Source organism: Heliangelus exortis, chromosome Z, assembly GCF_036169615.1.
Source record: "Heliangelus exortis chromosome Z, bHelExo1.hap1, whole genome shotgun sequence".
Lineage (NCBI taxonomy): Eukaryota > Metazoa > Chordata > Aves > Apodiformes > Trochilidae > Heliangelus > Heliangelus exortis.
In genome coordinates, this window is record NC_092454.1 from 19,850,903 (window position 1) to 19,870,616 (window position 19,714).

At 36.1% G+C, this 19,714-nt stretch overlaps 1 protein-coding gene across 2 annotated transcripts in view; it reads right to left on the bottom strand.

The window, feature by feature from the left end:
* Positions 1–5,547: 5,547 nt before the first annotated feature.
* PDE4D (phosphodiesterase 4D) overlaps positions 5,548–19,714 on the bottom strand; it is a 336,349-nt gene continuing 322,182 nt past the window's right edge. For both annotated transcript variants that reach the window (XM_071731608.1, XM_071731609.1), the window contains exons 7-15: positions 17,789–17,882; positions 14,585–14,757; positions 13,490–13,588; positions 13,241–13,405; positions 11,479–11,578; positions 7,808–7,962; positions 7,201–7,323; positions 6,557–6,739; positions 5,548–5,980 (exon numbers count right to left, since the gene is read on the bottom strand). In XM_071731608.1, the coding sequence (XP_071587709.1) occupies positions 5,570–5,980; positions 6,557–6,739; positions 7,201–7,323; positions 7,808–7,962; positions 11,479–11,578; positions 13,241–13,405; positions 13,490–13,588; positions 14,585–14,757; positions 17,789–17,882 (1,503 nt within the window). In that variant the 3' untranslated portion in view covers positions 5,548–5,569. The remainder of the gene's footprint in view (positions 5,981–6,556; positions 6,740–7,200; positions 7,324–7,807; positions 7,963–11,478; positions 11,579–13,240; positions 13,406–13,489; positions 13,589–14,584; positions 14,758–17,788; positions 17,883–19,714) is intronic.

Consider the following 19,714-nt stretch of genomic DNA (forward strand, 5'->3'; position numbering starts at 1 on the left):
TTTGAAATTTTGCATTTTTCCCTGGAAAAACTTAGGAAAGTTATTCACAACAGGTAGGGAAATTTGCCTGGCCACCCCTGTAAATTCTAAGTGTGCTAGCAGCTGTGACTTTTGTTTTCAGCGCAACAGAGATGAAGCAAACAAAGCTGCAGCTATTCTCATTCTGAAATAGACAAGTCATTAGTTCAAAAATACAATGAGCTCCTCTAGCAGCATCTGGCTGCAGTGAAAAAAACATAACCATTTTGATTTTGGTCTGAAATCTGCCTCTTCTAGAGCATTATTCCTATGCAGACTGACAAAATGCTGCCAGAGGATCTAGGAAGCCACAGGCTAAATCCTGCCAACTTTAAGCTCACCACATGCAGAGCTGTGGTAGCTGATCTCCTTACTGAAAAGGAATTTGTAGCACTAAATGTAACTTAGTCACCATAATGTATGCAACCCATTTTCCCATTAGGGCTACTGGGAACACATGAAAAAGAGCCTGTCAAATGTGATAGGGACCACCCAGTTTATCTGCCCCACTGTCCACAGTGCAGCACCCTTCACCTTCCCAGCACAGCACTTACCAGACTCTCCTGCCACCAGGAGGTGGTTAAAAAGGAATCCTAGGACAGGTACTCCTTGCAAACTAACCCCAAATCCAAAGAAGCACCTAAGAGACTTAAGGAAAAAAATGGATATTGAATTTTTTGTATTCAATCAGAAACTGTTTTCAGATAAGCATACAACCCCCCATACAATAAAACCCTCATTCTGATCAAGGAGAGGTGCATAGAGGCCACTTCAAGAGCTGTATCTACATTAAGACATTTCTTCAAGACACCAGCTGGCATTTCTGAATTTTATTAAAAAACAAAACAAACAAAAATTCTTTTTACCATCCATTTAGAGCCAAGATTCTATGTTCAACATTTAACTATGGTACTATTTTTCTTTGTGGCATCCCAGCATATTGCTTCTTTAAGCAAGCTGCAGTCTTCTAGTCGCTTTCAAGTAGAAACTCTATTTTCTCAGGATAGGCTGCTTTTGCCACTGAACCCAGTGGTAACATTTCCTGAAAACTGAGACTGAACACCTTTCAAATTTATTTTGTATTGTATATGCAAACCAGTATGATGACAGAAATACCATAATAAAATTAATCTGGATGTATGCTTTCTTTTAAGATGTCACAGCTTTGGGATGTGTGAAAAAAAATAAACTTGCAGAAGAAAATCAAATACAGTAAGTAGGCAGAATCAACCCATGCTTTTATTTCCATTGCATATAAAATTTCATATGAAGGTAATGATATACAGTACTATCCCATAGGCTGTAAGAGAGGCTAAGAAACCAGTGAAAGAATAGTCATGTGCAATGTTCACACAAGTTGCCACTCTCAAGACATACCCAAAGGAAAAATCAAATTAAAACAATAACAAAAAATTGTTCAGGATTTCTGTTGTTATAGTGTCCCTTTTACACTGCTTAAAACTAAAGGAATCAAGTTCCTTTGGGCCAGGGCTGCTAGAATCTACAGTTTGTGTCAAAAAGGAGGCTCTGTTTTTCCTTGGAAAAAAATCTCTCCTTTCACAAAGAAGTCTCACGATTTAAGGGCTGAGCGTTGCTAGATGGAAGAGAGCTATTTACCTCCTTCTGGCAAATTCACTCTAACTAGTCTGAAGAAATATGACAAGTTGAACAGCAGAAGATTCTCAGTCCAATCTGCAAACCCTATACTAGTGTTATTAATTAAAAGATCTAAAGGTTTAGATCCTTAGACCACTCTCCTGTTGATCCTAGTGCATTGTGCTATACACACCTGTACAAAGCCTTGGATATATCTACATGAAATAAAACTTCGTCTGCTTGTAACACTAATATTGGTGTTGGAAGGCCTTTTCAAGATCAAAGCTTTCTTTCTTCCTACTTCTTGGATTCAGCTTATACAGTGATAATTTGTGATACTAAATAAAGAATACTACAGGTGACTGTAAAAGTATAGTATGAACTATATCTTTTTAGTTCCAATTATTCCACTTCTCAATATGCTTTAAAATCAAATACTTACTAGAGATACTTTCCAAACCCATTTCAGTGCAATTCAGTACTGAAATACAGTATGAGTTTTGGTTTGGTTTGGTTTTTTTGGTTTGTTTTTTTTTTTTTTTTTTTTTTTTTTGTTTTATTTTTTTGGGGGGGGGGGGAGGGAGGAGCAAAAAATGGCTGCAATATCTTTTCACAGGTTATTATCAGGGATTAATAAGGGAATACAATTATATTGCCAGAAGTCTGGAAAATTCCCATCTTCCAGTAGCGTCATGAATGAAAACTCATTGTAGTATCATGTGTATTAGCTTGTAAGAATATCCCCATCAGTTAGCAAATAAAGATATAGTAGAAATGCCCAGCCCTAGCCCTACCTTACTATCCAATGCAGCAAAACAGAAGAAAATATTGTTAAAAGTTAAGGCACAGCCCTGGGACCAAAGACCTGCAGCTTTTTTTAATTGATACATCTTTTATGTATTTTATACTCCTCTTCACTCTTCCATAAACAAGCTCTAAGGTGACACAGACTATATTACAGCAGAAAAAATGTACAAGGAATATGTATACACAATAATCATTCTCTCACCAAGAGTTTCCAGATACAGCAACACCATCCTGGCAAGGATGATGTTATAATAAGAACTGATAATTTACAATTAACATTACAGTATGTACATTACAATAAATACATGGCTGTAAACAGAGACAAACAAGACTGTATTACAGGTAAGGTCATTTGGTGAGAAAAATGCATGGCACAAATAAAATAAACAATACTTTTGAAAAGAACTGTCAAAGCTTTCTGTAAAATCCATTTAATTCAAGTTTTTTTTAAACTTACAAATGCCACTCGTTCTATCTATATTCTTTCATTATCATTTTTAATAGTGACACAAAGAAATTTAAAGAATTCAAATACAGCATTATTAGATACAGTAACTTGGAAGCTAAAGTGTACTGTTATATGCAAGGTGAATTTTCTTCCCCCTCCCCACTTGACACACATTCACTGCAGTTTCTTATGGCAAAAATATTCAGAACACAAAAAGCCACTTGTATTGTTTTAAAGCAGTGTGCAATGCTAAAACACACTTTGGCAAAAGAAGAAAAAAATAAAAATTTGTACAGTGCATTATATCCCCAACTCTAGGAAATTTTATAATTTTCTATTATACAATTGTCCATGTATGATTATGTGTCTCCAGTATGGTGTTATACTTTTCATTTCCTTTCAATTAGTGCAGAAACAAAGCCTTTTCAAGTCCCTATTGGTAATTTTGGAATTTATATTGCTTTTCCATTATTAAGGTTCCAGGCACTCTTGGGGAGTGATAGGATTTTTAGATGGATCAGGTTAAGAAGAAGTTATAAAGAACAAAAAAGGAGCCAAAAATTGAAAAGAAACCCCATGAGTTCTCTTCGTTCTCTTCCCTCCTTCAGTACCTTCTATGCCAAGGCCCTCTGAAGGCTTATGGTGGAAAAAAATACGACCTGGATATGACCACGCAAAATGCATTTAAAAGCTGAATGATAAGCCAACAGTTTTCAAACAGGTTTTTATTCTAGATGTCAGACACTTAACTCTCACACCCCCCCTGTATTCATATCTACAAATTTACTACAGAATTAATCTAAAGGGGAAACAATGGCTGTTCATATCTTTTTAAGAAATAATCTCTGTATTGTCATTTAACCAGAATTTTACAGCGTGGAAGTCTGCTAGCTTCCCTAAGCAACCAATTCTCATCCTCTATGCTCAGAACTCCAGTTTTAGTAAAATGCAAAGGAAATAAAATTCCTTCTCCCCTGCTACCAAACAACAGGACTGGAAGATGACAAATACAAACTCCTACCTCTTTTTAACTTTCAAAGTTACAGAAATCTTTCAGTACCAATCAAACTGAAAATCCAGATTCCCTCACAGCACAAGCTGGATGAAGTATGAAAAGATCTGGAACTCAAATTATGTGGAGTAAACTACAACTCTCATGATGCATTGCTCATTTACTTAAAAACATAAAAAGAAGAGACTGAACTGGCTCTTCTTGCAACAAAGCCATAAAAAATTATGTTAATAATTTTTTTTGTTTGTTTTACACATCTCAAGTGTACACTACCAAGTCTAAGAACACAACTAGCCTGACACAAATAAAAAGTAATTAAGAGATCAAAACCTGGAAATATTACACAAATGCTTTTTTCACCAGGAGAAATATTCTATACATTGTATTTCCCTACTAGCAGTCTGTAGTTCCTGGCAAAAATGGTCTGGAAACCCTGTTACAGAGAGGTGAATTCTTTAGGTACAGCAGAAGAGCCGTTTTTGTCTTAGAACAACAATTCATTAACCTTCTTACAGGTTCCAGTCCTGCAAATACTAATCACAGTGGTCCCAGTTGGTTTCACTAGAACCACATGTTGTAAGACAGAACTGGCAGGATCAGGACACTATGAGGTCAAAAGTATAACGTAAGTTTCTCAAATGTATTTTTGAAAACTATGATGCAAAACAAACACACAAATAAAGCTATTATAATGTTTTACATAACGTAAAGGATATTAAGGAACTCATGAACACATAAAATAATAGAATTTAACAGCTCAATATTACCATGACTTTCTAAGGTGCAAAAAAAAAAAAAAAAAAAAGGAAAAAACATATAAGTATTATCCAGTGTAGCACAGATTTGTGCTGAAAACTTGCAAGTTACTCCTTTGCAAAACAAAACAAAACAAAACAAAACAAAACAAAACAAAACAAAACAGTGGGAGATTAAATCTGAAAGTGTTTTTCTTTAAATATAATACCTCAGTACATTTAATAATAAAAGTAAGTTCTACAAAAGACCTCTCTTTCACATATTATACAAAATGCAGAGGTTAGTGCAACCCACTGGGCTACACTTTTTTCAGTCACAGATCAGGAAGACTTGAAATTAGAAAATCATGCAATTTCCACAGCTCATCTTCCTATTTGTAACAGAATCATGTTGTGTCCCATCATTTTTGTGCATTTTCTTTCCAGCAGGAACCTCGGTTTATCTTCTGTCTGTTTTCTCTCAAGATGAACTCAATCCAACACTTTCTTTGTGAAATGCAATGAATTAAAAAATTATCAAAGCATACTAGAGCATTTGGTTGCAGTTTGTTTTCCTTTGAAAACATTTGCTTTATTTAATCCAATTTAATAAATGGAGAAATTGTTAAAATTGTTGTTTATGGATGTTCTCTCCCCCTACTTTCTGATGCCAGGGAGGTGAAAATTCTGGTAACAGTATTCCTGAGTGCCAAACTGAGTCATCAAGGTCAGTTTTGATCAACAAACATTCTGGCAGATGACAGCAAATCATGACCATGGTTGTAGCATATGACATACATTTTGTCATTACAAAATAAAAGAATAAAATAAAATAAAATAATAAAAAATAATAATAAAAAAAAAAACCCACCAAAATACAAACAGAAAAAAAAATCTAGAGAGAAAGAGGAAAAGAAAGTGAGAGGGCAAGACACAGAGACTGAATCTTTATTGTTATGTGTCCACAGAGTGATCTTCTACCACACAAGGTTCAGTCTGGTTCTCCTCCTCTTCTACATCTTCCCCTACTTGCTCATCAAGAGGAATTTCTGTGGATTCTGAATCCTGGGTGCAAAGAGTCTTGGAGTCACTGCAGCTGGTGTCTTCTTCTACTTGACTTCCACTGTCCTTTTCAGTGTCTGATTCCCCATCTTCATTCAGTGTTAATTCAAACTGGAATTTTTCAGGTTGGCCCTGCCTAACCTCTTCCTGGTCATCTGGAGCAGGAGAGGGACTTTGAGGGATTGTGCTCTGGTACCACTCTCGATTGTCCTCCAGTGTATCTAAGATATCCTGGGCATCCGGGTGAACAAGATCTGCCCATGCCTCCCATAGAGGATGAACAATGTATTCTATAAAACCCACCTGTTCCAAATAATACAAAATTAGTATGAGCTCTTATTCACAAAGAAATAAACAACTATTTCTGTAAGTCATGCAACGTATGAAAAATGTAGCACTAGTAATAGACACTTGACGCACTTAAAGGTGGCTGAAAGAAAATCATGCTATTTTATCTACATTTGCATTTCAAAAGTTTGCTTCAGGATACTAGACAAGGACTTGGAAAGGATTTGTTTTCAAATGAGCTGTGAATTCCAGACAACTTCACTGCACCTAGAGAGCCACACAGCTGCTCTGTGTTTAATTCTGGTTTTGAACAAAACCTTAATAAGCAGCTGTACTACTTTCTTTTCATGTGCATGTTCCATTGCAGACCATAACAGTAATGGGGAATCCTCTCAGCAAACAGACTGCCATGTACTATGTTTTCACAGTAAAAAATCTCAGTTCCCTTCATTTACTACTCAGAAGCTGAATTAATTGGGACAAAAAAAAGGCAGCATTGCATTCAGAAATTACTCAAAACATCGCTACAGTCCATCATTTTCAGTGAAAATGTCATGCTGTGTCACTTAACTGCCTACTCAAATCAATTACCTGTGATTTTTCTACAGATGCATTGTGCCTATCACACATGGGACTTATTTCCATTCCTCTCTCTCTTTCCCGATCTCCCTGACGGAAAAATTCCTCCATTATTCTGTCTGTCCATTGGCGGTAGAGATCAAGTGGCTTGGTTGGATTGCTTAGATCTGCACAGTGCACCATATTCTGAAGAACCTAGAATAGATTGAACACCTGTGGTGTTATTACACTGGAGAAAACCTGCTTCTTTTCCATTTTCACTTTCGGTGGCTGTGAAATGGAATCTTGAAAACACATGCAGTATGAGATTTGTTCTAAGCAGCAAAAACATGTGCTTGGGTGGTTTTCACACTTGCCATAATAACCATTAATTATTCTGCTTCTGCTGCTTCATTCTGTATAAGGGAAAGAAAATCTTTGGCAGAAAGAATAATAATTTGAAGGCAAGGCCAAAGCTTCATTCAGTCCAGAAGTACCTTAGCACCTTGTTACTCCCTGAGAGAGTCACTTGGTACCTAACAGAGCATGCCACAGGCAGGAAATGAAAGAGTGAGGGAAGGTAACACAGTGAGTCACAGTGTAAGAATTGAAAGCAGGTCAATGCTACTAAGGATGTAATCTAATACAAGTGACCATCTGCAGGTTAATTTTCTTACCTGAATCCTGTCTGAGTAGTTATCAAGAAGTAGGACACCAGAACTGGTCACTTTTTTGGTTTCAACCATAGTTTTTAAATCAGCCAACAGATTCATATGCTTAGACATGTCTGTTGCAAGTACCTTGAAAGAAACAAACAAGTAAATTAGTATTACGTGAATTATTCCACCGACTTTTTTAAAAAAATAAATCCTGTGACTGAATATGATATAAATTATGAGTCCTGTATGTCACTAGTGTCCAAAACAGTAAGTTTTAATTTTGGTTATTTTAAGAATATGACAAAACGATTGCTCAGAGTTATTCAAAATTATTAGATTAGCCTAGATTCATCATCAATTCAATTTGCTAACTCTGATGGTGGAATAGTGTACATGTCAGTAAAAAACCCACCTTGAAGCAGGACTGTGTACTTTCTAAAAAGGTACAGATATTTTTTGTAAGGGAAAAGGACCCGCACAATTTATGTTTGACTAAGACATGATAAAACTTCATTTGCTTAATTGGTTATGGGTCTAATGACATGTAATTTATCATAAAATGTTTCTGTGCTTTATTATTCAATTTGGTAGCCCTGTGGTAGAGGTACTCCCAAGCAGAACTCACAATGTCAATGACCATTTTCCTCAATGATTGTCTCTGTTTTTTGGTCAAATTCTGGAAAATGTCACAATTTTCTTCCTGCAGCAGCTTGAAGCCCACAGCTAAATGATGATTCTCCAGTACTGATGAATCGTTGTACATCAAGGCAAGTTCAGAATCTGCAACAACAATTGCAGGGCAGAAAATTACTGAAGTCTGTGCCTCTACAAAATCCCTTAAGATTTGTGAAACTCTTTACATTTTGAAAAAGATTTACAGATGAACTTTCAGAAACAGAGTTCCTGTAGTTTACACAGTATCAAAAGTTACAGAATTAATGACTGAATATATTAATAAAACAAGGCAAGTTATGTTACAAAAAAAAAAATGCCTCGCACTGAAGTATATATACATGCCTTAAGTGGTAAATTAAAAAAATACAAAACAAGTTTTTTTCAGAATATAATTTCATATTTGCATTAGGTCAATTGGTGAAATATTATATGCATAAATAAACCTAAACTAACACACACTTTGATGTTCTCTCTTCTCATGCCTAACTCCCATTACAACTATTGCAATTCCATTGTTTAAGTCAAGTTGCAGCTATCCAGCACTCAGAACACTGCTGAGGCTTTGCTGCAAGTCAGGCAGAGTGTGTCTTTCAAACCACATCCTTTTGCTAAGGCACTCATATACCTAGCCAATTAGGCCTATAGGTCATTAGCTCATGTCAACTGGATATTTTCAGAGAAGGCTCAGTTACACTTCTGGTTCCTTCTTGGAAGGTCATGGGGCTTGCCAATGCAAGCACTGGCCTTACCTACTGCTTTCTATATGAGTGCGGTCAACACCTGAAGCCATAGTGCTGCTTTTTCCAAGAGAAAAATTCTTAACTCAGTGTAAGAGATGAGCCCTAAGCGACTGCTCTGTGAGATCCTAGACACCAGGGGGAAGCTGGAGGGGGTGGGGGAGAAGAGGGAGGGACCCTGGTGGCACTTCCCCTGATTTGCCACAGAACCTCCTCTTTTTAAGCAATCACAAATACTTTTTAAGCGTATCACACTTCTCATGTGTGAGAAGTTTCTACTTCTACTTCTACTTCTACTTCTACTTCTACTTCTACTTCTACTTCTACTTCTACTTCTACTTCTACTTCTACTTCTACTTCTACTTCTACTTCTACTTTACTTCTACTTCTACTTCTACTTCTACTTCTATACTTCTACTTCTACTTTTCTACCCTAAATTTAACCATAAGCCTGCTTAGTGTACCCCTTGTCCCCATTATCTTATTCTACAGCAACTTTGTTATAAAATCTGACTCAACAGGGTGCCTATAAAAGCTCTGATTTCGTTAGTCTCACTATCCATTCCTTTGCTGTCTTCCTCTCCTGTCTTGAATACAACAATCTTTTCAATTAGGAAACCCTTCCTCCACGTTTTTGTATCCCAATAGCAGCAAAACTGTAATAACAAATGGAAAAATAAAGTGAGTTTGTCAAATGCTATCTCTTCCATCCTTCACAGAACATTTACAAAGTTTGCCTATTTGTTATTCTTCTTAAGAAGACAGGCCCTGGTTTATTTTCCTTTCAAACAGCCCTCTGATGAACACTTTAAACTTCAAGAATATTTGTCCATAAAGACAGAGTTACAGTGATTAAATAAGCATCTGCTCTGGTGCTAATACAACCCATATTTGTTAGTTTTTTAACAGCACTCAAGGGGAATCAGATTTTAAAATAGCCTTTAAGTCCTGAAGTAGGGAAATAGGACTCAGAAATATCACAAGTGAGTAATTAGAAAGAATATGCTGAAATATGGCAAATCATAGAATCATACAATAATTTGGGTTGGAAAGGACCTCTAAAGGTCCTCCTGCAGTAAGGAAGTACATCCTCAACTAGATCAGTTTGCTGAGAGCCTTGTGAAGCCTCACCTTGAGTATCTCCAGAGATGAGGCCTCAACTCCCTCCCCGGGCAACCTGTTCCATTTTTCCTCTATCCTCATGGTAAAGAACTTTTTGCTAACATCCAGTCTAAATCTACTCTTAATTTAAAACCACTGACCCTTGTCCTATCACTACAGGCCCTTGCAAACAGTCAATCTCCAGTCTTTCTGTAAGCCCCTCCTTCAGATACTGAAAAGTTGCTATTAGGTCTCCCTGGAGCCTCCTTTCCACAAGGCTGAACAAACACAGCTCCCTCAACCTGTCTTCATAGGAGAGGTGTTCCAGCCTCCTGATAACTCCTCATGTCCTCATGTCCTTCCTGTATTAAGGACTCCAGAGCTTGACACAGTACTCCAAGTGAATGTGTACATACTTTAAGCAACTAAGTCTATTATGCTTTTTAAAAAATGTATTCTTGTGTTTTTTAGTAGAACATCAGTATGTTGTAAGGTTCCCTAGAAAACAAAGCTAGGTGGAACCACATGATCTTCCAGAGGTTAGGAAAATCAAGAATTTGAGAGACCTAAGTTAGATGGTCTTTATCTCTGTCCCTACAGTTTCTTCTTTGTGCACAGAACTCAAAACCAATAAAATCTCTTCACGTCTTTGAGCTTGGCAACAGCAGGTCTAGTTATTGATGTCACATGATTGGAAGCCTTTTCTATGAAAGGCTGATTTGAGAAAATGAGCATGCCTTCTAAGCTACTAAATAAACAGCATCATAATCACTCCTAACTTAGTTGAACTTCAACTGTATGCCTGAATAGGAAAGCTTTATGCACCACTCTGGTCCCTTCAGCTAGCCAGATGCCCTGCTTAGATGCTTAGACTTGAACAACTTTAGCACCAGTAGTGCAACAGATTCACTGAAGTGCAGGAATGGCAGTATCTATAAATGTGCAATGAGGTAAGTCAGATACACATTTACATGTCCAATACAAATGTTTCCACTTCTGTAGCTTCTTCTTCTGCATTTGGATTATTAGTATTATTTCAACTTTTGTACTTCTGATCAGTTATTGAAGAAGTTGTAGGATGACAAAAGCAATTATACTGTATGATGGAACTTGCACAGGCCTACAATGTATGACAGTAGTAATAGTAATATTCACCACTGAAATGAAAGCAAGTTACACTGGGTCAACAAACCACTTAGTAAATATGTCATGATCAGGTTCAATAAAGCTAATAGTTTTTTTCTTCTGATAGAAGATTAAAGAGGGAAGAAATGGGTTCATACAATACTGTAGAGAACAGCCTTGAGAAATGCAGAAAAATTACAGTGGGTATGAAATTTGGAGATGACATTAGGTTTTCATTTTATTAGGGCTCTTGCCCTCGCACATGGAGTATATGGCTATCCTCTGTCACACCATATGCTTCTATTATAAACCCACAAACTGCTGTCTTCCTTTTTTTGATTTTTCTTTAATCTTTCTTCATTTTTATTCCCACAACTTTATTTAGTTAATGTAAAGTAACTAATTTCCAAGAGATACCATGATCAATAAATTGAAACAGTGCCAGGATTATGGTCTTCATAATTCTTGCTAGAGAATTTTCTTTATTCAGTTAATAAAGAAACAATAAATGCAAAATAATTAGCAGTTTAAAATACACTTATCTCTATACTGATAAAAGGCACAGAGAAGCAAACAAGGAATGAACTTTGTATTTTCCACGTGCTATGTGCAGATCTTAGAGCAAATTTTTGAGAAAGCCAGTGAATGCCAAACTTACTTGTGTTGATAAGAAACTGGTTTGAAACACCAGGATGATCTACATCATGTATCGCACTGGCAAAAATTGCTGCAAGAATCTCCAAATCAGTGAACACTGCCTAGAAAATGATGAAACAGATAGGACAATCATTAATCAATGAAAAAGTGTTTTCAATAAAAAGGACTTGACTCTAGATCTGAATAAGCAAAATACATTCAAAATGTATCAGGGGTCTCAAGGTATTTTTAAACATAGGCTATCACAACCTTTTGCAAAATTGTCAACTATGCATAATTTCTTAAATATTTGAAGTGTGGCCAAAATAGAATGGCCCTTAATTCACAATGACAGCATCACTAAATTCCATAACAAGTTAAATATTTTCAGATTCAGCCTTTATATAAGCCCACTGTCATTAGATCATTAAGTGCATATTAGATCATTATGTACAGATCTCTAACATAGATCACATATATCGCAAATTAAAAATTTCAACCTGATTCCTACCTGTTGTCCTATACTTGAAAGAGACATACCTCCCAAATTATGCTAAAGAAAATGGTGGACTACAAGGCATTTTCCTTAGTATTTGTTGATTTTTTTTCTGTATAAGATTATTAGAAAGATAGGAATGCAATGGACCTTGACATGTCACTGAGCCCAGTTCCCTCTTGTCACAAGCATTATGTAGTTGCTTTCATAATTGATCAAGAGCAGATCAGAAGTGTGTAGGTCCATAGTGGCACTGGACAGACATTGCTATTTCACTGGCTAAAGCTCTGATGAGAACAAGGCCACGAAAAACAGTTGATCTGGAAAAAACTCCAAAACGCTTCTGAGGATTAGTTCAACTGTTTGGTGAAGACAGTGGCAATTTAAGAACATAACCTGATCTTCCATCTTGAAGAAAGTCTTTCTCAAGAGGATTCTCAAGTCTTTGATGACCAAGGCCTGCCAAAAGTCTTAAGGTTCACTTACAACCTTCTCATTAAGAAGGAGGCAATGTTATAAAATGTTATAATGTTATAAAACATTAAAATTTCAATTGTTTGCTTTATCTGCCTTTTTCCAACAATTTACTGGGATATATCAATTTGTCAAGTGTTTGTTATGCTAAAATCTGAACTGTGCTTAAAAACAGAAAATACTCTCCATCTTTCTTTCACTTCCTTCAAATTTTAACAAGAGAATTCTTCAGAAGAGAACATATGAAATGTTATTTTTTTTGTAAACAGTGTTAAGTAATTAAGAATAGAAATATTATGACCAAAAATGAAAATGAGAAAAACCTGTGAGAATACAGTGCATGTTCTACTCTACCATGGAAACAAACACAAAAATAGCCTTTCAGGACCAGAATAAATATACAAAAGGAAAACAACCACTCCCTTTGAGAGAATCCCACTTTATAACTATCTTTCCTAAGCAGTTCCACTAGCAGTTAGTGAGAATCTCACATGGGAAATAAATTGCAGAGCAGGATGTAGCATTAATAATGAGAGGGAGTTATTCAGTGTTTTACAATGAAAAAGGTTATGATGGCATATATCTGCAAGTATAAAACCATGATTTAAAAGAAAAAGAACTGACATTTTCTGCATGGTATTTATTACAAGAAAATAAGCTCTGATCTTCATAAAATATCTGTCATTTTAAAAGTAGCACAACTCATTAAAAAAATTAAAATTTGCAAAAAATAATATATTTAATATGTAGTTAACATTTCTTAATATATCCCTTTCTCTCTTATCTGCCTTTTTAGGACCTCAGAGAAATTTACCTCTAATGCCGGGGTTGACAGCAGGACATGAGTTGACTGAACAACATCTGCAGCATGTATGTTATTGTGATATGCCACATCTGCATGGTAATGGTCTTCTAGGGTCATCAAGTAAGTTATTAAAGTGTCTACTGGAATCTTAAATGTTTTTAACAAGTCCCGTTCCTAGAAAAGGAAAACAATTCAGATTACATAGCACTGAATAATCCTTCAAGATAAGCAAAAAGCAGCATGGCTGCCTGTACTTGCCTGAAAAATGGTGTGCATGATGACTGTCAAAGGTCTGTTTCCAGATAACTCTGCTACTCTGAAAACCTGAAGGCCCCATTTGTTTACATCTTCCAGTTCCTAGAGCAGAATCAAGGAACAAACACGGTGAAACCTAACACAAAAATTCTAGTGATTTTTAATTGAAACAGCTACAAACAGAAGACTTGTGAAGATTCAAGCCCTGCTACTGTGAAAATTATATGCCAAACTTTGAAAGAGAGAAAGCTGCTACTGGTAATCTTGTAATATTTGAATTTGCAGTTACCAATTTTTCAGATTTTTGTTTACTAAGCCAAAAAGAGTGTCTCTTATGTGGATTCCTCCAGAGGGAAAAATGCTCCGGTATCTGGAATGAGCTGAACTGACACACTTGGCTATCTCACTGCCCAGTGACATCAGAGTTCAGCATGAGGGAAACCTCCAGACAGGAGACATACTGCAGTTCTGCTGATGTCTCCCTGGTTCTCAGAAACACTCGCCAAATAAAGGGGCAGATTCCTGAAATGTAAGGATAAGCATATTTCAAAATGCAAAACTCTTAAAATCAAATGATCATTTTATGACAGTTTTAGGTTATTGTCAGCTAGATAGCTGCTGGTGCAAAAATCATAGCATATCATAGCAAATGTCACTAAAAGCAAATCCATAAATTATGTACTTCAATGACACACCTAAAAGCAGGACCTGAAAGGACAGCTCTAATAAATATCATATGGAAGTTGTGCATTTTCAAGAAACATAGGGCTACAATATATTTTTCATTCCTGTAACAGCATATAGTATGCTTATTCTTCATTCCTCAAATACAGCTTATGAATAAGCAGCTTTATAATCCATACTCAAATGCCAATTTAAATTTAATTTCCAGATGAAAACCTGTTCACATGGAAATTAAATCTTATGGCCTTATACTTGCTATTCTTCCACTTCATGAAATGTATACTGCCTCAAGAGAGACCAGCCTTTCGTGGTGCTGTTTGAAATTAGTGGTTATGAGCAGCAAGTGGAACATTACTAAGTCCAGCCTTTATTTTAATTTTATAGTCTCAATCCATGGGTTTACATCTTCTCTACCTTGGCAAGAACATCTTCTTGGTCTGTTTTAACTCCAAATCTCGGAATACTGGAATTAGTTAGGCTGGAGCTGTGCATCAGTTTTTTCACTCCACTTATTTGGGACATCGGCCTCTTCTTTTTCTCTTTCTCTTTCTGTGTTGGAGAAGGGATTTCAACTTCATGTTGTTTATCTTCAAAAGACCAAAGAAACAGAATATTTTTTAAAGAAATTACAAATACTTTCATCCATTTGCCCTTATGGGTATTATATGCCTTAACAAAAGGTTTTTTAAAATTTATTTTTATGTTTGGAGATTGTGCAACAGATAATTCATACCAAGAGAAGTAAAGCCATGACAACTTAAACATAGATCTATTCCTAAGTATAAGCACATCTCTATTTCACCAATTACCTCATTTTTTTCTTAACTGGCTTTAAATGTGACTCCTGACTATCTGATTTCCACTCCTGAACATTTAGCACTCAGTCCCTCCATTGTAAAAATGTTCCCCCAATTAAGCAAACTGTAAACTTTCATTTTGCAAGAAAATGTGAAATTTCTTCTTTTCTTCGAGAAACATTTTCTAGGAAAACCATGAAAATGTATTTCAAAAGCAATCAAAAGCTTATCTCATGTTAACATTTACAGAGCTTCTTCAGGACTCAAAGGACCTACTACTTGGGGACGGGGCCCATTTGTGTCAAGGCTGTGTAACTCAGAAAGACTTTTGCCAGCCACATCTAGAAAGCAGTTCATGCTAGCAATGTCCGGCATTCCTGCACCTCCCAATTAAGTAATATTGACAAAAGGACTGTTTTGCTAAACCCCAACATTTCGCTGTGGGCTTTTGCCTCCATAGCAGTATCTGCAGTATCATTTCATATACCTCATCAACACATGTGCCAGCAGAACTTCAGATAAGGACTAAATTGAAAGGAAAAGTGTATTTAGTCCACAGCCAGCTGATTGCTGCAGAAACAGTATGGGGATTGTAAAGCACTGCAGATATCTGTAGTCCCCAAAGAAACCCAATTAGTGCATCAAAGGACTCTCCTGCCAAAACTGCTAGGAATTTACATTGATTTTGGTTCTTTTTATTTGTACTGTTTTAATTTTTAGTTTTAGTGATTCCCTCTGAATTATCTTTTCTTTGCTGAAATGTACCTGCACCTTTTCTACTCCTCAAGGAACATTACAGCAAAACCACGAAAATCCAGAGCAAATGTTTCTAGCATAGAAACTAAGCAAAACCTAAAATTTAAACAACTTAGAACGAAAGAAATTTTAAAAAAACATAAAAATGTGCTCTTTAAAACATATCTATTTTTCCCTTCCTTCAATGTACAGATACAGAAACCAGACAATAGTAGCCAAGTCCATTTCTAATTCCCAAGCTGTTATTTTCTTTGTTTCTTCGCTTTCTTTTTTCTTTCTCCTTTTAAACTACCCCTTAGCAACTACTACATTTACTAGACACCTCAAATTCCAAACAAATCATAGCAAAGAAGAAACTCTGGAAATGGCACCAAGCTTTAGCCTGGGGCACTGAGTTCCCCAATTGCCCCCACCAGACTTCACCATTCTCATATGGACAACCAAGAAAAGGGGGAGGCAGAGCACTGCAGCTTTTGACTGGTGCAAACTGACAGGAGATGAGGAGTAGTGATTCGTGTTTATGTTTTGATGTTTATGGCTTTGGTCATACGCAGGAAATTTAGACACATCAAAGGGAGGTTCATAAGCTGAGCTGTCAGACTATCTCAAGTGAAAGGGCGTGTCTGTCTGAACAACTTTAGATCTCTGGAGGGCTTTCATGGGACCGCCTCAGCTTTTGTAACTGCCTGTGGATGAGATATTTTCCCAATTGTATTTCTCTTGTATCTACAATTTTAAGTATTCTAAGTATCCTAAATTTTTATGCAGCCACAGAAGAATACCCATGGCACAGTAACTACTCTAGACGTGACTGTTTTTCCAGCCTTCTTTCTGCTCAAGACTGAGATCTCATGTGAAAGGCTGAGAGATACATTTCCTTACCCTCTCAAAATGAGCCTTAAGTTTTCAACTAGAAGCAGCACCTGGTATCTCAGTTTTGCCAGCCTAAGTGGGTCATCTTCCCAGGCATACAAGTACTGTACTGTGACTTTCAGGGCACCAGAACCTGTGCAATATTGCTTCTCCATGACAGCAGTATCATCCCTGCTATACCATTACTGCCTGCAACTCTCTGTTGCTGCAGCACTCAAGCATGCTGCTGCAGCCATGGGTAAACTGAACAGACACATGAAGTGATGCATTTAGGATACGGTGACAGGCAGGATAAAACACATTAAGAAAACCACAATTCTTTCAAAAAATACAAGAAGCACCAGCCATAGTATCTTACACAAATAAACCAAGACATATCGTAAGATGTATGACTGACAATTTCTAAAGTATGTGATAAACTAATTTAGACTTCTTCTGTTGTGCCCTTGCATAGTCTTTATGAACAAATGGTGTTTTGCCCAAAACATATTTCAGATTTGTCTATAATTCTTATTCCTCATGTTTTAGATCAAGAGTATTTAAACCAAGTTTTACTCATTTTCACCTGTTTCAGAAAAAAAATACACTTAGTTCAACAAAGCCATAGAGGAAAAAACACACTCTATGAAATATTATGTAAACCTTTTTTAAATGGTCGCACTGCACCAAGCAAGCTCTTCAGTTGCTCGAATTATCCTGGTGGCAGTCTGTGACTTAGTCATACTCATTTATAGCTGATGTGTAGGCAGGGAATACTAAAGCATTATAACTGTGTGCTACAAGATTTTATGAGGTTACTTGTGCTTGCATGTTTCCATCATACGGAAATGTCCTTGAGGTTACTTTTGTAAGGGAAATAGAGTGAAATAATTATTTTCAATACAAAATAAATTAACTATATATTCATTTCTTAATATGGTAGCAATATAGTAGTTGAAATGTTACATAAAATACATATTTGAGTGTTTATCTGTAAGTAAATACACAGGAAAACCACAAACACAAACTAAATAAGCTGTGAGGAAATGATCTAACCTGACTTCTCTATTTAAACACTGAACAGTAAGATACTTAATGTATTGCTTCTGAAAACAGAAATTAATACAGAAAGCTACTTCTTTTCATGCTCTATCACAGCCCAGAAAGATATTTAAAAAAAGGTGAAAAAAGTTAACTTCTATCATAGTCTTACCTAAGAATGTGTTTGATATATATTCTGAGACCTGATTGCCTGACCTGCTCATTTCAGATAGGTGGGTTAGTTCCCGGTTGAGCATTCTTTTGAACTGGAAAACAAAACAAAAGAAGAATGTAGTTAGCAATCAAGATGTATTTTGGTTAGGATAGGAAAATTCAGTCAATTATTGGGCAAACCACATGACATTAAGAATATATACCATACTAACTACAAAAGCATCACGTGTAATATCATTTTACCCTAGTAACGTTTGTGGGTTGGACAATGTAATTCTTAACATCCTAAACCACTAGATTAGTTATTCTGTTATTACAGCACAGGGTCCTACTAGTAACTGAAAAGAGTAAGACATATATATAAACCAGAATAATTATTATTACTGTGTTTTCAATATTTCAATTTTAAATTAGAGACAAAATACAGATGTATTTTCTTAAGACCCCTTTCTCTACTGGATTCTTCTAATAATTTTTGTACATTAATCTATTTGTGCACTTTTTGCAGTGAATTTTGTAATGTTTCAATTTTATCCTACCTCTCATCATTAATCTCATCAAAGACATTTGACAGCACTACTCAAAACTATGAGAATACTTATTTCCTATGCACCAACACAAATATAGGTAGTTTTTGTTGTCTTTGACTTAAAACTTTTGCACTGTGTTGACCCAATGACTTGACCATTCTATAGCCTTAGAAATTTGCCAGTACCTGTATGAAGCACTGGAGGAGAAAACACCCACCTGTGGAAACACCTTATTTTCCCCTCTAAGTTAGCAATTCACCCTAAGCACTGTATGGGACAGAAGTGGATACAAAAATTCCAGAAAATGTGAAAACGATTAGCTACTTGTCATCTGACTAGACTCCAGGATTAAATATCTTGTGACATTGTCTTTAGTGTGTCAATTGAATAATACATCTCTAGCTATGTTCTAGCTACCTTACATGCACTTTCATTGACTAGAGCTCTGCCCTAATATTATTAACAAATAGAACTCAGCAGTATTTGCTAGCAATACAAACAACACTTGACAGTGTAAATTACCATCTGCCACTACTGAATTTTGCCTTCCATTTGCATTGCTAGATATCTCAACTTTTTTCTTATCCAAGCCAAATTTGTCCCATTTTCAGAATCATCTTACATGTTTTCCACCAACCTATAATAATTTATTACATCAAGCCATACCTATCCTTACTGTAGATTCCTGTAAACACTGTGTTTATTATTCTATATGAGAGAAAGCATTAGACTAAACATTAACTACCTCCATCAAATCCCCTTCTTCAAAGAGACCTTGCATTGTAAAAGATCTTGCATTGTATTTTCTCCACAATGTAAGTCACCAATTACGGCATTGCTTATAGAGTGCCAAGCAAAAATTACCTTTAATATAACACTCTAACCATCAGCCACCGCATTTTTCTGCCATCTTGACATGCCATCAGCTCAGGAAGTTGCTGCTACAAACATTGGATCCTATTTTAGTCAAAAGCCAAAGGCTCAGATATGGCTGTGTCCAACAAGTGCTCAACGCATTTCTGAAAATTAGAACCATACTGCAAATACAGTTACATATACTGTGAACTCCAGGGCTATACAATCTGCACAAAACCAGTAAGTAAGCAGTACTTACTGCTTATTTTGGTCTGGTCCAAACGCCCTAATAGTATTTTTAAAAACCTTTAAGATTTTAACACATGGTTGAGTCAGGCTTCCATGCTTTTTCTTCTGCACCCACAACGATGAAACTGAATAATTTAAGACAAAAAGTGAAGAACTCACAAAATGTCTGACGTAAAGCCTTGTCTTCTCACCTCCCATCATTCCATAAGTTACAACTTAAATACTCAACCTTCAGAGTGGATCCTGCAGTTTGTGGTCTCGCTAAAAAGACACTCCTGCTACGAATGTAC